This window comes from Dermacentor albipictus, chromosome 2, assembly GCF_038994185.2.
Source record: "Dermacentor albipictus isolate Rhodes 1998 colony chromosome 2, USDA_Dalb.pri_finalv2, whole genome shotgun sequence".
NCBI classification, from domain to species: Eukaryota; Metazoa; Arthropoda; class Arachnida; order Ixodida; family Ixodidae; genus Dermacentor; species Dermacentor albipictus.
In genome coordinates, this window is record NC_091822.1 from 154598950 (window position 1) to 154624349 (window position 25400).

At 49.2% G+C, this 25400-nt stretch overlaps 1 protein-coding gene across 2 annotated transcripts in view; it reads left to right on the forward strand.

The window, feature by feature from the left end:
• f (espin protein forked) overlaps nt 1-24240 on the forward strand; it is a 412459-nt gene extending 388219 nt beyond the window's left edge. For both annotated transcript variants that reach the window (XM_070534112.1, XM_065448542.1), the window contains exons 7-12: nt 11635-12290; nt 13121-14492; nt 16708-16859; nt 19254-19421; nt 20304-20395; nt 22267-24240. In XM_070534112.1, coding sequence (XP_070390213.1) covers nt 11635-12290; nt 13121-14492; nt 16708-16859; nt 19254-19421; nt 20304-20395; nt 22267-22525 — 2699 coding nt within the window. In that variant the 3' untranslated portion in view covers nt 22526-24240. The remainder of the gene's footprint in view (nt 1-11634; nt 12291-13120; nt 14493-16707; nt 16860-19253; nt 19422-20303; nt 20396-22266) is intronic.
• The last annotated feature ends 1160 nt before the right edge of the window (nt 24241-25400 follow it).

The following is a 25400-nucleotide window of genomic DNA, read 5'->3' on the forward strand; positions in this document are numbered from 1 at the left end:
GTGTGCGCGCGCGCGTGTGTGTGTGTGGAAGACCAAGCGTGTCACGAGTTAACTTGAATTTGACGTCAAGAACCCTGCGACAAATCGTCAACTTTTTCTCTAACAAGCTCGGCATTTGCATAGCAAAATGTCAACCGCAGTTGCACATTGAACGACCTATTTATGCTCGATTTACCTTTGCCTCGCGCTCACTTTGCGTTATCGCGTGCTTCCAGCGATGCCTGAAGTAGTAAAGGCAAGGCGCAGAAGACCAGGACTCAAGAAGAAGAACACGAACGACAGGAGCGGCGCCTTGCCTTTACTACTTCAAGCATGAACCAACTAGCCCAAGCAAGAGTTTTACTCCAGCGATACGTTGCGCGAATGTCGCCCACTTTTCTTCGATTTCCGCGCATTCGTGTCCGATACTTTCACGCGTCCCCGCACCGCATCTGCGCAAGCGCTCGCTTCCTCCGAGGTATGCACGTTCGGTAGCGAATCTATCGGTATTCAAATACCTACCATAATCCGCACAATAAAATTAAAATAACACTATTTCTGCGTGCCTGAACTGCCGATCATCATACGGCCGTCACATTTCGCTCCATTTGCGCTCAAACAAGTCGTCCCGTTTGCACGCCGATTAGCCGCTCGCCACCCATTTGATGTCAGAGTTAAGTTTATTCAAAAGTTTTCATTGGATAATCGATGTTGAGCCGCCGCCTTCCCATTGGTAGTGCGGCTGATGGTATGGGGGACTGGTATGGTATGGTATTCCTTAAGCGATGGCGCACACCCACTGTGGGGGATTGGCCAAGATTTGGATGAAATTAGGCTATCTTTATTAAAAACTGAAAATTGTAAAGCTAGCTGGAGGAAATGAACAAAAATAAAATGTTTAAGAATTCAGGACAATCTCTTTGTAGCAATTATAAAATCCTCCACGGTTGAGCACCATCTCGTTTCTTCCTCTTTCTTTACGTATTATTTTTCTCATCCCGAAACGGTCGTATGACCTTTCTGTCTTATTTCTCTCTATATTCATGAATCGCATCTCTAGTATCGTTTTTTTCCCTTAGGGGCAGTTGTATCAAGTTGCATCAAGTACAGCTCATTCTGCTTCTGTTACTACGCGTCAAGTTGTTGTGCCCGAGGGAAAATTGCTTTCGCACGAATACGGCTCTGAAGTAACCTCGTTTGATCTCACGCGCTCCCGTGTGTCCGCGTGCACTTTTCCTTTGTCACTGGCAATTAAACGCGGCGTGGCGCTCTTTTGTGTTTGTACGCGGCTGGCTCGTTTCTCCGTTTCCTCGACGTTTACTGCGATTTTACGGGTGCGCTGTGACAGCTCCAGCCACTATAACCGGTAACAAACCACCGAAGTTGCTCCGGCAACGGAGTCGCACATTGCGTCTCATGTAAAGAAAGAAAGAAAGAACGTAAGAAAGAAAGAAAGAAAGGAAGAACGTAAGAAAGAAAGAAAGAAAGAAAGAAAGAAAGAAAGAAAGAAAGAAAGAAAGGAACTGAAACGACAGGGTTTCCAGGGCGAGAGGTCCCCGGGAATACGTCTAGCGTAAAACTTATCGTTGTCATCCATGGTTCGCATAAACCGTGCAAGCACCCTTCTTCCCCGTCGCGGCACCTGAAACGAAGAGAGTATAGAAAACAGACGTGACACTTTATTAAACGGCGTTTTCGTTCGCGACATTGTTTTCTTCTACGACTGCGACTTCTCCCGGACGTTTCCTGTACCTTCATGTGGCAGCTACGCAGCTAGCGTGGACGGGGGAACGTCTTGGTCCTTTTCTCCCTCGTCATTTACACCTCTCGTTCCTTTCAGTACAGGGTGTACCAGCCGGACAGCTGCCCTGTTAAATTATGGGGTTTTACGTGCCAAAAGCACTTTCTGATTACGAGGCACGCCGTAGTGGGGGACTCCAGAAATTTTGACCACCTGGGGTTCTTTAACGTGCCTCCAAATCTAAGTACACTGGTGTTTTCGCATTTCGCCCCCATCGGAATGCGGCCGCCGTGGCTGGGATTCGATCCCGGGACCTGACAGCCGTCCTGTTCAACCTTCGCGTCTTTCATATGTTGTATCTTCAATCCATTTGCCCCACAGAGGCCATGCATGCACCACCTGACTGAGAAAGGACATGAAATATTTTTCAGTGGTTACCAAGGCACTGCAGTATCATCGGCAATGGACGTGCCGCTGCTCGTTCAGCTCATGTAGAAGACAACTGCCTGTCGATCCCGCCGTCTAGGACAGATGCTGCAAGAATGACCCGCCTACTTGCACGCCAACGCACTGCATCGGAGTAGACTGAACCACATTTTATGCACGCCCGTTTATACACCCTAGGTCCCCACTTAAGCCTCCGAATTCCACCAAGGCCTCTCCGAAGAAACGCGACCCTTTAGCGTAGGCTACGGTTGGGCGTCGCGTTTGGCAATGCCTACGCGTTCCGCATAGGGACGGCCGACACCGCAGCATATGGCAATTTCGGCGATGCGGAAACAGTTCGTCATGTTCTTTGCCAGTGCCCGCAGTACAGTGTGCAGAGACAATCGCTTTCCGTCGTGTTCAACCAGTTGGACGACCAGCCTCTGTCGGAAGAAAGAATCTCTTCACTTACCTGTTCTTCTTTTTTCTTTTCTTTTCTTCTTCTTTTTTTCTTGTTCCTTCTTTTTCTTCCTCTCGCTCTTTGTCGTCTTTACAACCCCTATAATCCCCACCCCAGAACATGGTAGTAAACCGAAAACTCGCCTCTGGTTAACCTCCTTGCCTCTCCTCCCTTTCTCTCTCTCTCCCTCTCCCAAGAAAACATAGATAGATAGATAGATAGATAGATAGATAGATAGATAGATAGATAGATAGATAGATAGATAGATAGATAGATAGATAGATAGATAGATAGATAGATAGATAGATAGATAGATATGAGAAAACGAAGACAGACAAAAAACGTGATGATGATGACATGAGCGTCCCTTTGAAACAGAGTAGTAACACATGCCACCGATCTTGTCTTTAAAAACTCTGTGTTGCAGTTTATATTATCCTCTGTAAACATTTCACTTCATGGCATGTTCTTTCCTTCGCGCCACCGGCCTCCCAACCGTCGATTTATTAGTCTCCACAGCTCTCCCCCTTATTTTTCGTTATATTTCCCTTACTCCCCATCATGCTAAGCTTACATGATGATGATGACGATGATGATTTGTTGGCATCCCCTTAGAAATGGTACGGTGACAAACGGTCACCTAGCCTGCTTGAACTAATAAGGTAATCTATACACGTACACAGATGGATAGATGCTATGAACGACCCCTTTGGAACCGGGTGGTGGGTCGCGCCACCAAGCTCTTCATTCTAAATATATTACCTAATGTCTTAAAAAAAAGACCTTCTCTTTGCATTATCATCAATTGTTTCTTTCCCGATTTCGTTTTTTTCTCTTAAGTAGTTACTCATGGCAGGTTTAGTTTCTATTACCGCAGCCCATGAGATTATCTCAGCCTCTCTGATTTTCCGCTTCACATTCTTTGTTGCCATGTTATGCGGAAATGCAGGGCCATCTATAGGGCCTCGGAGAAGGCGCCGTATCGAGGCCAGGCAGCCAACCGTCTCCAATATTGAAGAAAGTGGGTCGGACATGCGAAGAATGCTATCGCACTATAAAAGATAAACACAGCTGTGAAACATACCTTCTGTCGCTCAGCGATTTTGCGATAACCCGTTTCCTCCAGACAGCGACCGCTAAGAGAATCATGAAGTTGTTGTGACCCATCCGCCAGCTCTATCGTGCGACGCATCGAATTGCGTCTGAGGCTGATTACAGTTCCCGGTGTCGTAAATATACCTTCGCAGACGTTCCCTTTCTTCAAGTTAGGTATAATACTAATGACATCAATAAATATAGGGGATCTTGCGGGCCAATACCACCGTCTCATTATGCGGTACTGTGAATCAGTTTTCACCGCCTGGCTGTTCTTTAATGTTCACCCAGTCGGCTACCTAATCGAACCCGCGACATAGTTCTCAACAACAGAACGCCCGAACCACCACTTGGAGGTTCCGGTCAAATTTTCCACTTTCTTCTTTTAAAAAATAAGCCTCTCGGTTTGCCACAGACCACGTATGTGTAAAGTCAGCAGGTTGAAAATATGTGCAGCCGAAAGCAAAAATGACATCCGCAACTGCGTCGGGCCGCGGAATCACGACAATTACAGATGATACAGCAACTACGCACAACGCACACGTCTGCCACGAGCTAATTTCGTAGGCATGCATGCTTAACGTCCAGTGCACGCATCAGTCGTAATTATTACAATTTGCGTACCCGTGCTGACGTTACCGCGCGCTCGAGCATGACGTATGTCACGCGCTATGTTGAGTTCACAATGACAGCTGCATGCTCCCGAGGCGCTCGCTGCGCGTATACAGTATAAACGAACAGGACCGAACTTTCCTTTTGTCTTCTGAACCCACCGCGGTGGGTCCAGAATACAGAAGAGCCATCGGTATTAAGAAATAAATAGCGTTATCTCGAGCTAAACTAATTTGATCACATCAACGCCTTGAGGAAAGCCTGCTTTCGTCCAACAGGGAAAGGCACGTCGCGACCGTTCCGTCGAAGGTTCGTGCCCCCTTGCAACGTTTGTGCGCGCAAAAGCCTTCACGCGTCAACGGCCGCCTACAAGCGGCGTCGTCTGGCGCCGACGCGCGTTGTTCCGGACGCGTCGCTCCGCATTCTTTCCGAGCGAAGGCAGGCAAGCAGCAGACGGTCTCACGTCACTCGTCTCGTGTTCGACAGGCTGCTGCCGCGTCGAGTTTCACAGCTCCATCATTCACCTGTCTCCGTGATGCGCTACCGCATATCGCTCGAAAACGAAGCGGCGCAGTAGAAGCCACATGCAGCAGCTGGTGCATGTCTAATCAGCAGAACGCGTGAGCCGTACACAACAGTCGACGGTACGTCGACCAAGCAGTGTTTTGAAAACGATATGCGCCTACCGCTCTTATCGTATTTCGACGCCTGAGACGTACACTGAATAGTTTACCAATTGATACCTGCGTGTTTGACCCGGCAATGCTGAGATACATTTGTCACAGTTCGCTGCAAGCGTATAAGCGCTCGCAGAGTTATGTACAGAAACGACGCCGCAAATAAATAGCACCAGTTTTTAAGTTAGGCTGAAAGAACATAGCCCGCGGGGGCGCAACAAAACTGACAAGGAACTAACCCTCGCATTTATTGAAGGACACATGCGCATTGGCTAAGACACGCGAGAAACACACAATACTTGGCATGCGCCCTTGTATATCTGGGAAGGAGAATCATTTCATGACTAGTTGGGCACGTGTGTGAGGGTAGACTGCTCCCTATAGCAGTGGTTTTCTAGCCGACACTCTATATGCACCAACGTAAACATCAAACGATGCAAATTAGTGCCTCGCTTCGAGCCGTTCGGATGTCCAACCTTTCGTAGTGGCAAGGAACTCTGCGTTTGCAAGGCCTTTCCCGTCTTCGGGTCAGAAAGCGACACGACACTGATGTTGCTAGGGCAACCAAACCTGATTCACCGTTCACAGGCACGGTCTCGAGCCACGATCCTCGTGCGCCCTTCTTTCGTCTTTTCCCTGAATCATCCTTCCCGTCTCCGTTAATCCCTCTGAGTTAGCAAGCCGTAACCTTGAGTGCTGAATTCGTGATCAGAATTCATGATCGCCAGTCAGCCTCTAGAGTCTGTACAGCAGTACGTTTGTCTATGTCAACTACTCACAGGGGACCGTGATCATCAGAAAGAAATTTACCGAAGGATAAAAATCGGTCGGAGTGCATACGGCCGAAATTACCAAATCCTGCCTGGAAGCTAACCACTGTTGTTGAAAAGAAAACTGTACAATCATTGCTTTCTACCGGTGCTAACATTTGGGGCAGAAACATGGAGGTTAACAAAGAAGCACGAGAGCAAGTTGAGGACTGCGAAAAGAGCAACGGAACGAAAAAAGAAGCAGGATGCTTAAGCTTGTCCTTTGAGAGTGGAACGCGATAGCATTCAAAGATCCCTTCCTGCTTCTCACTTCCCGTCAACTGTACCTTATTTAACCGTAATGTTTACCGGGAAACGCTGGCGGCGAACGCTATGCACGAAGGTGAGCTTTCTTGTAGAAACGCGGCCTTTTGCGCGGGCCAATCCCGGAGGTAGTGCACATCTGCACGAAGAAATTACTTAATTTTCAAGGTCCTGTTATTGTGTCGCAGATTTAGTATTTAAGTCTGAGAACATTTAACATAAAAAGCACGCGCTGTCCGTGTTTTATTTCTTGACATTTGTCTGTGGGCTGTCATTCTGAAAATTCCGAGGAATAACTTTGTCAAGAATGTAAAAGAAAGTATGAGCAACTTTAGCGATAGAATGGCGTAGCAATATATAATAAGCATATACCGCAGGTAATGTAGCAAGGCGTGGCATGTGCATATGTCTAAATGTGTGCGGAAATTTTCGCTCACGGACAACTTCACCGACGCCGGCGATGACGCCTAGAACAACACCGGATTTCCTGCCCACAGGGGCCCTTAACGATATCGCGTTAAAATGTTAGGCGTGACGTTAAGAGACAGGAAGAGAGCGGTGTTGATCAGAAGGCAAACGGGGATAGCCCGATACGTGACATCATGAGAAAAAAAAATGAAGCCGGGCAGGCCAAATAATTCGTCGAGTAGATCACTGGCGGACCACATTGAAGTTACAGAATGGGTGCCAAGGGAAGGGGGAGTCAAGGGCGGCAGAACATTAGGTGGGGTGAGGAAATGAGGAAGCGCAAGTGGTAGTCAGCTAGCGCAAGCACCGGGCCAGTTGTAGATGGCTGGGAGAGGCCTTCGTCCTGCAGTGATGATGACAATGATGAACCTTGTTTGCATAACGTCCCATCGATTTTTCGTTTTATATGCGGCGCGCGTGTGTGCGCGGTGACTATACGTTTTTTGCACGCGGTTGCTTACCGTACGCGTGCACAGGCTCTCGGAACCACACCTTTCCTTCTCGCCACGGTGGCTCGGTGGGTATACGGCGTGTCGCTGCTGAGCACGATGTCGGGGTTACGCCTGTACCGCGGCCGATGCGGTCACATTTCGATGGATACGAAACGTAAAAAACTTGGAGAAGGGCCTCGGAGAAGGCGCCGTATCGAGGTCAGGCAGCCAGCCGTCTCCAATATTGAAGAAAGTGGGTCGGACATGCGAAGAATGCTATCGAACTATAAAAAGTAAACACAACTGTGAAACATACCTTCTGTCGCTCCGCGATTTTGCAACAACCCGTTTCCGCCAGACAGCGACCGCTAAGAGAATCATGAAGTTGCTGTGACCCAAACGCTCGTAAAACCTACATTTGGGTACCCGTTAAACGACCCTGCGGGGGCCGAATTAACGCGGAGTCCTCTCTGCTGCTGCTTGCCTCATTATCAAATCGTAATTTGGCACGTAAAACCCATGAACTTTATTTTTTTTTCAGGGATAGTTAAACTAACGCTGTCTTGGTGAACCGCCGCGCATTTCGCCTTTTTTACGATCTCTCTGCCTTTCTCATCGAAGTACTGAGAATTTAGCTACGTGACCTAATTCCGAAGCTTGCAGTCTCAGAGCTGCAAGTTGCGTTTATATTGCTAGCGTGCTAGCGGTCGTAATTCTTCCCGTGTCGTTTGAGTGGAAAAGTTACTTTTGGCGTTACATAACTAATGTCTAGCGCTCCGACGCATCACTAACGGTGTGATCATATTTAAGCTTATTTTTTTATTTTTAAATATACGCCTGTTGCAAACAGCGTAATTCTAGTCCTTGAGCCATATTGCTCGAAAAGGCGGACATTACCTGTGCGAAAAATCGAAACACATATTCAACTAATCAAAGTCACAGTTTACTTCGTAATTAACTGCTTTACGCCACTTATTGCAATTTACGAATTGTAGCCGGCGAGTTTGTCAGACGTGTCCACTTGGAATGGATTTCCAGAATTGCACCAGTTTGGAGATATCAAACTCGCCGTGAAATAAAGCAGTGCTGGTCCACTTACATCTTTAACAAAATGCTCCTCATGCATTTAAGCACAAGGGTAACTGGAGCGCCCGGGTATTTCGTCCTATACACTTCGGGAAATAATATCTCGGTTGCATCCTGGAAATTCATTTCAAGTGTACGCATCTAGCAAACTCACCGGCTGGCCACAATTCGTAAATTGCAATTTGTGCCGCAGTGTAATTAAGCAAGACGTTAATTAGTGATCGTTTCTATTTCTCGGTATAGTAAAGTCCGCCTCTCCAAGTAATCCAGCTCAACAAGAATTACGATCTCTGCCGCAGGCGATTTTTAATGTTTCCGTAAAACTGCAAAAAATGATGACCTTGTTTTAGAGGGCCTGTCGCAAGAAGGGGGGGGGGGGCGATCGGCTGGTGCATTCGAGGGCTACGCGACATCGATAAAACGGCGACGAAGGGCGCGTCGTCACCTTTTTCGTGAAACCCACCACTGCCGCTAGTTTAGCAAATCAACGAGGCGATTAAATTGATATTTCCTCGAGTGCTAGGTATAGAACACGGGCACTTTAGCGGCCACGAACAGAAAAATAAAAGGCGACGTTGTCGATGGAGCTCGAAGAAAGGCGTCGGAGTGATTACGACAGCAGGATGAGTCAGCACAGCAGCTGCTAGCGAGAACTGCACAAGTGGGAACGTACATGCAGCAGTCAGGAGCGAAAGGAATAAAAAAAAAGAAAGAGTAGCGCGGAAAACGGAAAAATCCTGAGGCCGGCGCCGGCTGTCATTATTAGGGCCACATCGCAAAGAAGGAGCAACACAATCCTTGTAGGTTTGTTCGCAGTCTCTCCAGAGTCTTTTTCTTTTCCTCCGCGGCTCAATCGTTGGGAGCAGCTGCAAAACCTATATACCGATACCTTGGCTGCAATCTTTCATGTTTTGAAAGCGCACGTGGTAGAAAGGAAAAAGCCATAGCGCGACGCTCCCCTGCTATCTCTTCATCGTATTTGGCTGTGGGGGTTCTATCGCTGATAACAGCGCTTCGCTCCAGAGAATTCGCTCGCGTAGCATTCATTCTCGGTAGTACCCAGGTCTAAGGCACCTCGTCTCTGCTGATATTAGATATAGGCGTTCAACACCGTTTTGTTTAGTGTAATATAATCCCACACAACCACACACACGCACGAACGCGTGTGCGCACGCACGGTCACTCACTCACTCACTCACTCACTCACTCACTCACTCACTCACTCACTCACTCACTCACTCACTCACTCACTCACTCACTCACTCACTCACTCATGAATTAACCATTCACTAGAATTCAGCGTTTTCGCTAATCCCGAGCCCAAAAAACAAACTACTGTGGATGACTCAGTGGCATCATGCGTAAAGGAGAGACATACTACCTCAAGTCACTACAGTGGCAGTTTTATGCGGATGGCCTTTACTTTTTTTTTGCTTGACGCAACAGTTCGCCGAGCCCTCGCTAGAGCTCACTCGGGCAGCCATGCGTGCCATGAGCTTGCACGTTCGACGAGTGTATACTTCGAGCACGCATCCGGTGCATGTCAGTGCTTTTCGAAAAACACGAGCTATCCGCATGTTGAGCCGAGTCGCAGCTGTTTCCGCGATGTCCTTAACCGGCGCCCCTGTGACTGTTCTGCGTGCCTCCGCACGGGCCGAGGTCACAACACCGTGAGCGCTTCGAATTCGCGGCGATGGCATCAACACAGTCAGCCGAAGGGAGGGACGTTTGGGCCTGTGACTGCATTCGTGAGTAGAGGCCCACGAAGACGGTAGTCGTCGTTGTCATAGCCTTCTGAAGCTTTCAGTATCTTTCCCATCATTTCATTTTTTTTTAATTTGCTGTTAAGTACCTTTGGAAAAGGCAGCTTGTCATGTATAAGAGACTTGAACGAAGATTCCGGAGCGCAAACACCGGCTTTAACTTGTATTCAAAAGCAACCTTGTCCCCTATGCCAACTCTGTTCGTGGTTAACTCCAGAATCTAGCCTCTCCAAGAGGTTAAAGGAAGAGAGGTACTGCTCGAAAGACGTGCAGTTAACAAATGAACGACATGAACAGAAGGTGAGATGGGAACAGAAAGTGGAAGTGAGTGGTCAAACAACGATGTTCAAAATAGGTGCGTTTCTAACATGCAGAATGAGGAGCTTGCTGAGGCTTGTCTGGGGAATAATTGGTTAGGCGGACGTTGGGGGCATACTGTGGACGAGGTTACGTCGAGATTGCAGCGTAGTGCAACGTCAGAATAATTACATCGATAGATGTTAAACGTTACGCTGTCATATCCACTCGAAGAGCAAAAACAGTGGCTAGATAGCCCAACATTGTGAAACGTATAAATGTTCGCGTGTCGTATACCTTGCGTGTACGTGAAACCCGTACATCTGTGTTCTTTCTTCTTCGTGCTAGACTGGGCTAGCATTGCGATGTGCATGTGTCTGTCTGTTGTAAACATTTGGCTGAGTTTTTGACGATGTTGCATGACGCACGAAATATTGAGCTCCAGGACGCCTGATCTATCCTATGTTTACTTGCATCGCGTTCATGTTCGAAGCTGTCCATGAGCATAAAATTGGACTTTGTCCTCCTTCATCAGTTTATATCCTGCTTCATCAGTTTATCAGGAGCACCAAGTCAAATTTTACACTTATTGACGCTTGGACCATATCTTGTGTCTGCCTCCTCTGTTACCTCGACCGTGTTGCACATCAGCTGTCATCGCCGGCGGAAATCAAAGGACGCAGGCAGCTGTTCAGAGCGAAGTTCGCAGGCCGTCTAGCGCTCTGTGTCTGTGAACCGATGAGCAAGCGCGAAATCGTTTTTACACATAAAATACCTGAAAACAGCTTACTTCTCTAAAAAGGCGGAAAAAAAATAAATAGGCTCGGCGGACTAGTTATGTTCTCTCAATCTCACCGGCTCTTTCCCCGTGAAGTCAGCCCTAGTTGGAGGAGGTATTCACTATAGATTTGTTCACGTGACGTGTGTCACAGATCCTATCGTTTCTTACTGTGCGTTCTGTAGACGCACAGTGCTTGTTTGTTTGTTCGTGTGTTTAGATAGATAGATAGATAGATAGATAGATAGATAGATAGATAGATAGATAGATAGATAGATAGACAGATAGACAGATAGACAGATAGACAGATAGATAGATAGATAGATAGATAGATAGATAGATAGATAGATATCATACTAATTATGGTCAGAAAACTTTCTTTGACGTCCAACGGAACCTTACCATGCAGGAACTTTCGCATTTCGCACTTCGAGACATATCCTAACCACAGAAAATTCAAATGGAGCTTGTGACCTCTAGCTGTACATCCGTTCGTACACGATCAATGAACTATTTATGAATGCCTAGAGCTTATATTCCATAAAGAGAGAGAAACAACTTTACTGAATATTCATAAATTAGCAGATGACGGTCAGGCCTCTAAGTCTAAAAGCTCTCTGGTCGCACGCATCGTCTCCGATTCCATGTAAGCGGGCCAGGTGCGGTCGATACTCGACGTCTAGGCGCGTGCGTTTTCCCAATCTCTTCCCTAATGCACCTTCTGCAATTTTTTTTCTTCCGTTCGCAGTCACCGCAGAGGTGCACGACAACTCCGGCGGCGCGGACAGCTTCGGCAGCAGCGCCAAGACCGAGGAGTCCAAGGGCGCCGGCGGCGGCAGCTCGTCCGACTCGAACGCCAGCACAGACGAGGGCATCTGCCAGGACGACGCGACGCTTGAGGAAGACTGCAGCGAGAAGCGCGACTCGGACGCCGCGTCCCTGACGCCGCAGAGCGCGAGGCGCAAGGCGCCTTCCCCGGACGCCGCCTCGTGCGCCTCGTCGGTGGCCGGAGGCCCCGACGACCCCGAAGAGGACGACGACATGGCCGGCCGCACCACCATCTTCCACAGCTCGCAGATGAAGTGCAAGTCGCCATCGCCGCTGCCGCCACTGCAGCCGCAGCAGCACTCGCCGCCGCCTCAGCAGCCGGCGCATCAGCCGGTCTCAGCAGCACAGCCACCGGCTCAGCAACAGCAGCAGCAACAGCAGCACCAACACCAGCAGCAACAGCAGCAACAGCAGCAACAGCAGCAACAGCAGCACCAACAGCAGCACCAACAGCAGCAAGTGCAGAACAACAGCAGGACCACTCCCTCCCCTGCCATGCTGAAGCCCGTCTCCAAGACGTCTTCTCCTCGGTCGCCGATTTGTTCCAATGGCAACGGCAGCAGCGACACGCCGAAGGTAAGTAAGGGAGTGCACGAGGCTATACCTCTGATCCCAAGGCATGAAACTCCTAATGCGAGCTTTTAATACAACGGCAGGGCTCTCAACTGCTTTGGCCGGAGTAATTGTGCGCGCCATATTTTAGTTGGTTACTGAGAGTTCGCGTTCTACATAAGAGAGTAAGTTCACGTCAATCTCGCGCTACTTGTGGAGTTCACTTTGCTAGGGGCTTGCTTGTTCTACAGATGCATGTCTCTCAGCAGAATGAACGCATTCTTGCAGAAAATCAGCTATTTGAAGGAACCTTAGCGGTATTGTACGACGGCGCGCCCATAGCTTCCTCGTTTTTCTCATAGGAAGTTAACTGTCTGCAAGCCATTCGCGTTACTGTCGTGTTCTTCCTCCATGTCTTTCGAGTCCCTCGTTTCTGTGCCTCGGCGTGCGATCAAGCGCCTTCTTCCCCCTACTGGAAAAAAAAAAAAACGTTTTCCTCATGCCGACTATATCCGATAACATCACATGAACATATCTATGGGAAACACATCATGTGGTCAAAACGGCTTTCTTTGTGGAATCATATGTGTTTCATATCGGATTATAGCATATGGCAAATATGGAGCATATTGACCTTTTAAACAGGATCATTTATTTTCTTTTTGTATTTTTTTACCTTTGTAAGTAGTTTACTCATTAGAAGGCACAAGTCGTGCTTCGCCGCCATCAACCATAACTTCAATGAAAGCAATAAAGAGCGCAGTGAGAGGGTGGAGGAGTGAGCGAGATTAGCGCCGAGTTTACTGAATTGACAGTTATTATTGCACTGACGAATCCTTTCTTTTTTTTCGCAGTTTCCGTCGCAGGCGCTTCTTCGGCCCACACCCGGGTCCGCGTTGCTTCGCGACATGCCATACGCGTCTCCCCCGCTGCGCAACAAGTGCTCCTCGCTGGCCGACCTCCTCGACGCTGACCAGCAGCACCACCAACAGCAGCAGCAGTCGCAGCCCCAGACGTCGTCGGGCCACGCCACGTCGTCGCCCAGCCAGCCCCGCGGCCAAGTCAAGAAGCCCTTCGAGAACGGCATGAAGAAGGCTTCGTCCACGATGTCGCTGGTCACGCCCCCGCTTCAGCTCCCTCCCGCACCGACGCCTGCAGCCTCCGTCAGCGCCAGTGACGCGTCCCTCGCCGAACTAAGCAGTAGCAGCAGCAGCGATTCGGATTACGAGACCATCTGCACGGTGTCCACCTACAAGGACGACAAGCTGGTCAAGTCACTCAGGCCGGTGACGCAGGCCGCAGACACTTCTACCTCCTCCACGACCTCCACGTCATCACCCGCAACGCCTTCACCGCCTCCGCCGCCACCGCCCTTGTGTACAGCCGTGTCATCGCCCCCGCCTCCACCGCCGCTGCCCAAGAGCTTCGACATCCGGTCCACGGAGAGCACGCTACGACGACCCGGGTCGCTGGGCACCAGCAACGGCGGGGACTGCTGCCGCTCGGAGACCTCGTCGAACGCGGACGCGGACGAGACGGCGTCCTCCGTGAGCACCGCTCTCAGCGAAGAGAGGACGCTACCGAGGTTGTTCGAGAGACCCGTGCCCTTCATCCCGCCCATGTTCATGCAGCCGCCGGACTCGGACACGAACCTCAAGCCTTCCGAGTACCTCAAGACGGTGTCCAACAAGCCCAAGCCGCACCTGACAAACAAGGACTCGAAGCTCGAAAACGGCGTCGCGACGAAGAGGCCCCTGGGAAGGGTCATCGACACTCCTCCGGCGGCTTCCGCCCAGAACGGCGCCAACGCACATTCCATGACGCTGCCACTGACCGCAAGCATCGCCAGTGTCGCCAAAGCGCTCAACGGACTCAACGGTCTGGGCAGCCCGCACAATGGTACCAACGGTCACGGTCTCGGGTACAACGGGCTCAGCGGCCTCAACGGAACGAAAGCAGGCAACGGAAGCCTGTGCGGCGGCAGTGTCAGCAGCGGCAGCGTGAACGGAGACGACTCGCCCACGCCCTCACTCTGCGAAGAGAAGATCCACAGCAACGGTTCGGCTGTGAACGGCGACGTCAGCAGCAGCTGCAGCACCAACAGCCTGCCGCGGTCCATTCCGTCGACGCCATGTTCCCCTCAGCCGAACGGCGGTGCCTTCTCTATCACCAAGGAGCAGCTGCAGAACGTTCAGCTCAAGAGGACGGACAAGCCAAGCACGTTGGGTGAGTCGGAAAGAGCGTCGACGAAGTGCAGTGCAATAGTGCTGGTCACAATGGCGCGACGTTTTCGACCACTGTGTCTTGGCAGTTACAGATCTTCCTGTCGGTATAGGCAACGCAGCTGGCAACACCGTGAGCACCATACGACACCGATTATATGCGGCTGTAAAATGCCTCTTTCTGAAGTTAGTTTGTAACTTTCTTTTTTGTCTAGCTAGTCTGCGATCGAACCTGGCAACAACGCCTTTCCAGCGCAATCGTCTACTCGCTTAGATAACCAGGCCAGCACATACTACAGTGGCTGCAACATAGAAGGATGTGGCCTTAATCTGCGTAGCCTGTGAGCAGGGACAATTTTTTTTTAACTTGCAGCGTTGTAATTGTTCAAGAGATTTTGTTCTTCTTTTGCAGCTTCATGATGCCGATAAAATTCTAGCTTTTCATTTCATGAATCCATCTCCGTTGATGATATATGTAAAAATTATTTTCGTTAAATATTGCACGGTTATTTCGTATTTCTGGCATGACCTGCCTGCACACACTGATACTGAACTGAAAGAGAGAAAGAGATATTGAGAGAGGGGGTCAGCCTTATTGTGGCAACAGTTCTTATCTCGAGTCGTCGATGTCGGAGAGTCAGGCGAAATAAGGATTGGTTGTCGATCTACGAGTTGAAGCGCAATCGTCAAGCAGGTGGGCTCCCCCCCCATTTCTACGGCTCAATGTCTTTCTACACCGCAGAAATGCTTGGCTCTCAAGTTGGTGTAGGGTGGACATGATGTCACATTCGGGAGACAATTGCTGGCCCCCTTCTTTTTGTCTGTTAGTGTTGTTTAAGTAGCCTCCTTTTTTTTTCGAAGGCAGCCAAAAATGTCTGCAAATCGAGTGCTAAAAATTGTACATTTGTAGTTTAGAAACCGGATTATCCGGAGTGGTATACATTGGAAAGCACTTGCAAGTTGTGAGTTATAATTTTCTCGCTAATTAGTTAAATATCATTAATACATTCAATTAACGCAGTAACGTGGCTACAGTGACAATGTAAAATTTGGGGCTACTGCCGACGGGATCTCGTATCGGTTTTCAAATCGCGCGGAAAGTCCTTCTCCTATAGGTACTGCAGCATGAGAAGGTTTCTCACTCTTTTGCTGAAAAACTCAAACTGGGCGCTCGAGGAGGGCAGAATATCACGTGCGCAAGAAACGTCAGCTGCTGACGTGTTATGACGACCCACGGTCTTCGCCACTTGCAAGCTGAAACATCTTTTTTATTTCGACCTGGTGATTACGGTTCGTAGCGCGCGCTTCCCTCACATCTCGTTGATGCGCCGAAACGAAGCTTAGTGCACTAGCTATGTGGTCATGCTTAATTATCTAGAGATTTGCGTCGCGGCGCGTGGTATCAGGGCTCTATTTTTTAGAATAAAGCGGTTTTCCTTTTTTTTCTTTGTGTGCGCCTGCCGAAGAAGTAATGATCCTACTGTTTATGACCATATGAGTTAACATTTAGCTTGTCAGTGATAAGGGATGTTCAATGTTTTGCAGTGTCGAAGTCAGAACGAGAGCAGTGCAGGAGGTGCACATCGAGGCACCCTAATCCCTTAACAGGCTCTTTCCTTCGTTGTCTCCTCGACCGTAAAACTTCCAGAAAGAGAGATATAGTGATTGTGGAACGGAAGAGGCGCTATTTTCTACAGCCCTTAGCGCGCACGTCTCGGCAAACTTCAAGGGGCTTTATTTTTTTTTCTGCAGTGGCTTTCTCTCTCTCCCCCGCCTCCTGTAACCCCTCTACGCACCGGCGTATAACCCCCTCTCCTCATCAGCACTGCGTGCCCTCTCCACTTTGATAAGACGAGAAGAAACCGTTCACAAACGTGCCTAAATAGAGAGGTTTAGTTTAGGGAACGCAAGCGGCTTGCGTACGCAAGAGCTAGGGGCCACGCTACTGCGCATGCGCAGACCCCTACGTCTGCCTCTGCGCATGCGCAGTACCGTCGCCCCTAGTTCCTGCGTACGCAAGCCGCTTGCGCCCCCTAAACTAAACCTCTCTATTATTATCGCTCGATAAGCAACAGCGCACGTGCGTATACGCGCTTTCGTAACAGCAGGCTTGCTTAGTGCATTCCGAAGCACAGAACTCGGCCGAATTGCAACAGCGCGCACCACCAGCCTTGCTTGAGAGGACGGCATGCATTGCGTTCAACACGCGTTTCTCGCAGAGCGGTGCGTCCTGCTCCAGAAGAGCCCCTGCAGCACGCTGGCCGAGCAGAAGAGCACCATCATCGAGGAGCTGAAGCAGTCCATCGGCACCCAGGGAGTGCACGGAGTGCGGAAGCTCAAGGAAGAGCGACAGAGGCTCGAGGAGGAAAAGGTACGTGGAAGGCAGCTGCGAGGGTTTTGAAGACCGTGGCTCAGCGGCGCGCACGTTGAGCGTCCCGGAAGGCTGAACAAACTTACGATGAACAACTTCTTGAGCGAATCGCAGCAGCGATCTTGTCACGCATACTGCTAAGCAGGGCGTCGACTTCGGAGCACAAGTTTTGTCTCCATCACGAGAGCTGTCACGATCCACGCTATAGCACGATGCCACGGGGCTGCGGATCGCGGTACGCTAAAGTTTTCTATAGTCGAGCAGCGCCAGCACGCAAGACGGAGGAGAATAGCACGAACGCTATAGTCTTCTAACTATAGTAGGGAAATGCCTGCTTTGCGAAACAGTTGCGTTGAAATTTGCATTGTATTATCTCTGCCAATGCTACACCAACTGCCCTGCAGTTCTAAAGCTTTAGAACACCAATCGCGGCGGCCGTCGCAGTGCAGCGGGAGCGAATATTCTGAAGGTTTAAACAAACGGACAAAAAAAAAAGATACAACTGTCCGAATCACCAATATATTCGAATCGCTCAGTGCAGTCTTGAGTGGGAACCACATGGTGATTAGATTTGTTGCATAATTTCGGCGTATAACCCTGGGGTGCCTGTATTTTAGACAGCGCGATGTCTGCGCAGTAATCTCCGCAGGATTTCTGTTCCATCATCGGCGCACTACGCGGCGTCGGCACGCATCCTCATTATCGCGTGGCGCGAGGTATCACGCCCAAGATACGTCGTATAACGTATGACGCACGTGGTTTACGTATTCTAGGTTACACTATATAACATCAGGCCTTTGTCAGAAAGAATACGCTCGCGGCTTATAGACCTCTGTGCAGATGAGAGTGTGCGGACAGCGAATGAACTAGCACTTGTGCTTTCACGGTCGAAGATTCCAGCTCCTGTTCAAAAGGCCGCGCCATGTCTATAGTTGGCCCACAGAAGCAGCAGAGAGTCAGCGTATAGCGCGGAGGACACAGTTCAAAGTGAGGTACTCGTTCGAGAAGTGCCTGTAATAAATACTAGGCAGCCAAGGTGAGCAGATTCATGTATACGTTGTTGTTCCGTATGCGATAAGCTTTCCGGCACACCTTCGAGTATACCTTTATCTTGCCTGGCTTTCAGCTGATAGGGATATAAGCGAACGTGATTCGTTTATGGCTGTGAAGTACTTACTGTTCGTATGTGTATAACCGCAGTTTCTACACCCTTTGAGGGCGGCATTGACGGACAACCGGAGAGCTTCAAAAAGAATATTGCATGATTTTCTTTTTTTTTCGTTTCTGTAGTGCGCTTCCTTGTAATAAAACGGTGCAAATAGCGGCGGTCCGTTTCCTTATCAAGGCTGAGGGAAGGACGGGCCACTCACGTTTGGCCCTGACACGAGATCCGCTCTTTGTAAATGTCCCTGCTACGTCGCAAGCAACGCTCAATCAACACGAGAGAACCTGACATAAGCCAAGCGTTTAGCGACAAACAAGACAGCATCTCCCTATCATCGGACGACGAGCGTTGAAAGCTGGTTTCATTCGCCCTTCACCCCCATCTTCGGGCAGGAACAGAGGAATACGTATTAAAGAGGAATACGTATTCACTTGGTAGATCCGGTTTGGTGGATCGCACTCCTGTAGAATACCAGAAAATTCAACCTTTATCGTGCGCCTGAAGTGACGTTCAGCCTATATCGTACGCCTGAAGGGGGACGTAAGCACGGAAGACGGATAATGACATCGGGGTTAAAGCTTTTTTTCTTTTTCTTTCTTTCTTTCTTTCTTTCTTTCACAGGTGTTGACTACATCTGGCAGAGGTTGAGTAAGTTCTCAAGAATAATACAAAAGGATCTTTTAATGCAAGTGGTTTGCGCTGATGTGTGCTCTTGTCTTCGGCGCTTTTGGTGCTAAACGCGTTCGCGCAAAATGTAACGATTGTGAACTCGTTCTGGCACACAAAGCAATAGAAACTACTGCGTGGATTAGTATACTCAATGACAAACTAAGAATTCGGTATAAGAACACGTACCACTAGGTCGTTTTTAAATTCGGAGTTCGTGAAAGAAATCCAAAACGGAATGAAAGAAATGAGAACATAAGGCCTTTCGCTGTCAGGCGCAAGCCCTACGCTGAATGTCTGCTCATATTTGGCAGAACCTTCGCTGGCGCGGCCCGAATCGAACAACAAACACCACGCGTCCGCGCAAGCTTGCCTTTATAATACGTAGCTGAACTAATGGCAACGCGAAACAATTTCCGTCGACGTCTTGCAAGACGTCGACAGACAACATGTTGTGGCCACATGTTGTGGCCATGTGGGCCAGGTGCTTCTCGTTGAGGGTTTCTCTCACGGGGGCGTTCTTGCTGAGTCGCGGAGGTGTGAGCCCTCCATTCTTCTCGCAGGAGAAGAAGAAAGCCGAGGAGCTCCTGCAGCAGATAAAGGCGACCAACTTCGTGGACACGATACCCGAGAAGGACAACAACGGCTGCGTCATCCCCGCCTGGAAGCGCCAGATGCTGGCCAAGAAGGCGGCAGACAAGGCGCGGAAGGAGGCAGAGGAGGCGCTGCAGGTATTTGTCCGTTGACCATTTGACTGTTGGCTTTATTTTATGTCGCGGCAGTCGACAGGGACGCTGAATCGGGGTTTGCCCGTATGACGTGCGACATAGGCGCAGAGTGTTAGGTAGGACAGACGGTCTGTATATGTCCAAAGACAACGAACAAGGAGGCCTTATGAACAACTGGCTCAACAAAACAGAGCAGTGACAATCTTTCCACAGCATTCGAAGGTGGCGGCTGCCTAATTCGCGCTGACACACCTTGCAGATGCAAGCCCCATTGTCAACGCCTCACCATCTGACTAGCACGTCTATCTTTGTTCGTTTTATTTTTCAAGGCGTATATGTACGGGTAGCCTTTTTTTTTTGTCTTGATTGGAAAACTTCGTCACTTCAAGACGTTTCATTTCACCAGAGCACAGGACATACATAGCCGTGACAAGGAACGAGGTGCAGATGTGCAGGGCAGGTACGCATGCATACGATGCTGATGATTTGTTAGGTCGAAACAAGATGGGATGAGTGGACTTATTATGTGGCGAAGTTAGATAAAGCAAGCGCTCTCGTATAACAAATGAAGTCCTTGTCATGAACTCGGAAAAACCCGTTAAGTTGTTGCCACAAACCAATTTGCTCGTTGAAGGAGCGAGCTTTCGCTGGTATAACGTGACATATGTGCTTACCAAGGTTAGCCGGAGGAAAATGGTTAGCGGGCTGCGTGATACCTCTTTGAATACGGTGGCGAATGTTCTGTCTCAAACTACAACTTAGGAGAAAAGGGGTTGTTCCTTCAACCATAGCAGGAAGAGCACAAACATGGAATTAACTTGCGTGAGTTTGCATCAAGACTTGTCGCATCAATGTTCTTATGCCGCTTTGTTTTTTTTTCAACAGAGAGAAGCTGAAGCGAAGAAATGGACATCAGTGCCTGCTTGGAAACGTCAGCTTCTCATGAAGAATGGCGACGCTACATTACCAAGCAGCAGGTGCGTATTGTTCCTGGCAAGATATGCGCGAAGCCTGTTACGCTTTTAAATTCCCGCGTATCGCTCATTGCGTAGCTGATCGATCAGCCTACCCAAAAGCTGAATACACAGAAACATCGTCACTGGTCTCAGATGTGTTTCTCTTTGCTATGCATTACCAACATGAGTTTGCATAGTCACCAAGATCTCGTGAACTTAAACGCATGTCTTCAAGAGAGGCCGATTTGAGGCTGTGTCAAACAGTCGTACCAGCTTACAGCCTCGCCAATCACTTCAACGGTCCTGGTCACATTGACTGTTTCGTTGAGTTTGGCGTCCACAAAGCAACTGTTTCTGTCAACTAGCCAAGACCGCGAATCTGCTTTCATTGATGATTGTCAATGGAAGCAACCAAAAGTGGTGCTAACCTAGGAATTGTCCATCATAAGCAGCTAAGGTTGGAAATGGTAAAAGTATTGTTCATTTGGAATAGCCGGGTTGGGATGGTCACACATTGGTTGCGGACTTAAACTAGTTTGAATATTTTAACAAAACACTCACTGTTCATGAGCATTTGGCTCGCACAAACGTGAACCGCTTCATTTATGTACACCAGGCAGGATTGTGGACGACAAATGTCCAGTTTGTTGTATTGCATTAGACAACCATGGCGATTACATTATGATGGCCGATATGAACTCATCGAGTACGGCGCTAACCTTGGGATTATTCATTTCATCATGCGGAGATATGGCAATTATGAAGGGACTGTTGCTTTGAGATAGCGAGATATGGCGCTTACATAATGATCGCAGATATCAGCTGTTCTGCTTTGTAATGATTAACTGGCTTTCACAATGGTACACAGCCAAATTGGAGCTGGCAAATGGATCGTTGAATTTAACTATACTCCGCTTCAGACGTCAGGTGCAACGATGTGAATGCTACGCAAGAAGCTCGGCAATACATTATATGACACCGCGTATTCCGTCAATTCTTCGCTGACCATTTCGTCTGTTTCGCTGCGCCAAGGGCGTTTGCTCGCGCGAGCATACACATGTGTAGCTGCCGCGACGGGCTGCAAATAAAACCTTGAAAACAAAAACAACGAAAAGCCAAATTGATCCAAAACAACACATTAGCAGCTGTACACCACAGCTTTCCTGTTTCTAAGGATTAACTCCTTTTTTTTTCATTCAATACTAAACCTATATAATGATGATGATGATGAAAACGTTTTATTTAAAGAAAAAAGAAAAAAAAAGGAGAGGGGAGTTAGGAGAAGGGTGGTCGGATTCCTATTCCGGAATTCCGTTGGCTAAGGCCGCCGCCCTAGCTCTTTCCACGAGGGCTCGCTGGTCCTTGAGGGTTGAGCTGGACAGGGCTGCCTCCCATATAAACCTATATAAAAGAACCTATATACCTATAAACCTATATAAAAAACCGTTTCGCACAGTTTTGCTCAAAGACACCGAACTGTTTCCAAGTGTGAGCGCAGCCACTGCAAGAAAAAAAAATGTCGCTGCAGCCTCAACAGCGTTGCGCCTGAAGTGTGAAACAGACCATAGCCAGACGTGACGATGACATCGCGATTATCGATGCAAACTTCTTGGAGAGCGGCGAGTGATTCCTCGCATCTACCTTCCCCAGACCCGCCGAAGTTGCTCAGTGGCTATGGTGTTGGGCTCTGCTGGGCACAAGGTCGCGGGATCGAATCCCGGCATCGGCCCCCGATGGGGGCCAAATGCGAAAACACCCGTGTACTTAGATGTAGGTGAACCTCGGGTGGTTCGAACTTTCCGTAGTCCTCTACTACGGCGTGCCTCATAGTCGGAAAGTGGTTCGGGCACACGGAAAACCCCACAATTTAATTTTTTTTTTTCCTTCCCCAGGTCCCTCGGGCCTAAACCCTTGACGGCAACGCTCAGCTGTCCCGCGACGCCGGTGTCCAGTGCCCCTTCTTCGACCACGTCCACGCCGGCGTCGACGCCGTCCAAACCGGAGAACGGAACCGACGGCGGCAGCAGCAGTGAGCCGGTGACTCCGGCCACGACGCCCCACGCCCAGTCCCTGGTCATTGCGGAGGAAGACAGGCCGCAGAACCCGTTCCTGCAGCACGGCCTGCGCAAGGTCAACGTGCGTCTCCACTGAGCTCCGCACTGGAAGACGAGAGTTCCAAGAGGCTGCTAGCTCGCAAGAGTCTTACCCCCCCAACTCTCCGGCGACGTATGTGAGAGTACGTGTGTGTCAAAAAAAGAGAAATATTCGATCGTCTTCAAGAGAGCCGACGAAGATGACGACGCGGATGAAGACGCGGTGTCTCGCGAGGAACGATGCCCTTACGTGGAGAAAGACTCTCGAGTGTCCCGGTCGTTTTGTTACGTTGTTTGTTGTTTCGTTTCCTCCGCGGTCCTTCATTTTTTTTTCTCTCTTCCCTTCCTCGCTGTGTGTGTGTGTGAAGACTGTTGTTTCCTCGCCGTCTCTTCTTCTTCTTCCGGTGCGCGCACATACACACACGCACGCACGCATGCGCGGACACACACGCAAACGCGTTAAGCGTTCTGCAGGGGCGCCGCCGAATCCTGCGGCGCCGAGGCCTGAGAGAACGACTTAACCGTGCTGATGACAAGTTCTGTTGCTCTTTTTTTTTTTCCTGAACTGGCCATCTTTACGCGATGTGAAAACAGAAAGGGGAGAATGGGGACGTCACGGACGTATCCTCGGGTGCGCAGATGTGTGCTTATTAGCCTAAGCAAGCAACCTGTGCTGACCTTCAGCGAACAAAAAAAAAAAATTCTTTTACACGTACGTAAGAATATGAGCAGCTCCCATCGATCGCTCTCGAGCGGGAATGCCATGCGGGCTTTCACGATGAACGTGAATTTCGGATTTGCAACCCGGCCGAAGAAGTGATGCGGCCGCACCAGGACTGCTGTGACGACGGCGAAGATAAGCGACGCAAATTTAGAGAACTCGCATGTGGAGGGAATGTTAGATCACATGCAGCATGCGCATCACCTTTTTTTGTCCTCGAGGCCGCATTGTCCGATTTAGAAAAAGGTTCCCGAAACTTGTGCATTTGTAGTGACGCCTATAGTTGGACTGCCTATGAAATCACGTGTTGAGAGAGTGCCACGCGGGAGAAGGGGGCGCGTTGCAGAACGCCGTCATTTTATTTCTGCCTGTGCGACCGATTGAGCACAGCAATTAAGCCACGGCTTTCACGGCAACACACGCGGGCGCAGGGAGAAAGCTTCCTGGTTGCTCGTTGAAGAAAAGATTTGACGAGGTCTTGTGGCTACGGTGGCACTACAGGTTTCGTGCCCCCTCCACGCGCATCACGATGGCTAGTCCCCACGCATTCGGTGCAACGATGCGACATCGATAGCACAAGCAACTTGCATTTTTTATTCATTAGGCGTTGCGTCGGGGTATCTTATGCGCGAGCGAATTTCGTGTGGACTTGTCGGGCCGAGAACTACTCCTTCGGACTCCGCGATTATTTTAAGCTCGCACTGTTGCCCGAAGGTGAAACCCCCCTTCCCATTCCTTATACTTCCTCCTCTGTCCTGCTAACTTTTCCCCGGCAGTTGTTTATCTTACAGAGCCCCGATTTTTTTTATTTTTTTTAGATTTTGTTTGTTTGTGAATGCGAAGTCGCTCGATTAGCGCGTCGAGCTCACTGCCGACTTTGGCGAGCGCTTAAAAAAAAAGGTCACTACTTGACGGAGACGGTGGGCTCTGCTCGGGGTGAAGACACTATAGTATTTCGACAGCATCTGTCGGCCGCGCGACCTACGGAGGTGTGTAACAGAGGAGGAAAAAATAAAGCTTTTATGAGCCACCTGCAGGCTGATGCTAAGGCAGCAATTTTGTTTTTTTTTAATCGCAGCGTAATCTTATTCTGTGTAGCCGAACTAACCTGCTTCTTTTACGAACTGTCTTTGTTTCTGTACATAGCGTCGAATTCTCTAAAGGCTGCGCCTGAGCTGCCTTTGAGCTGCCTTTTACCTCAACTTTTGCATCATCTTGCGTCTCTGCTGTCTAGCTTGACGTATGATGTAACACTTGCACTTCATTTACTTTCTCTTTTTTTCATTCCCGTAAATTTTAACACGATGTCTTTATAAGGGCTACGTGACGTCAAAGAGCGCCGCCAACGTCTGCTATCGCTCCGTGGAGGAGTCTCTGTGCCGTGAACGTAATCAAAATTTTTTCCACCTCTTCGCAACTTGTCTTCAACTTTACGACTACGAAAGAAGCAGGGTTTTTCCTTCTTTTACAAGTGCTATCGCCCGTCACATTTAAGTTTGACGAGGAAAGCAGGACCAAAGCAGCGACAGGTCCCCGACAATGAGTTTCGAGAAAGAACGCGAGCTGGACGACAGGGTCTCCTTGAAGCGCTAGTCTTCAGAAGCGCCTATAAGAAAGATAAGTTACGCGAGACAGGGTTAAAAGATATTTCCTGTAAATAAACTCCTGGAAAAGGTGTCAACTCCATTAATCCGCAGATGAGCCAGACATCCGTGTTTGGTTTAGAAAACACAAAGTCCAGCAACTTTTGCGAGGCCGAGTGAAAAGACAGATTTTTTTGTTGTTGTTGTTATGCAAGCTCTCGCAAAGTTCTTTCAACTGCACTTATCCGCAAGCGTGTGAAACTTCAGCGATGGCAGATACCTCTTCTTTAAGTTGGGCTGGCCAGGCTGAACTCGGCTATCATCCGAGTTTTAAGGTTTGTGAGCGAATATTCAAAAGACGGCAATTTTCGTGAGGCAGCGTCTGCTGATAACACTTGTTGAAAGAAAAAAATTAAGCGTTAGGAAAATCCCTTCCAATCGTACTATCCTTTCGCAGTCAGGAGATCGCTGAGGCGCGATGGCCAGGGGACAAGTATTACGAGGAGCCAAGCAGCCTATACCAGACGACGGCGTGCCCTTTAACGCAGCGCAGCAGATGCGAGAAAGAAGGCGTTTTTTTTTTCTTTACTCTCTCCCCAGGTTGCTGACGTCATTACCCGCGGCGGTAA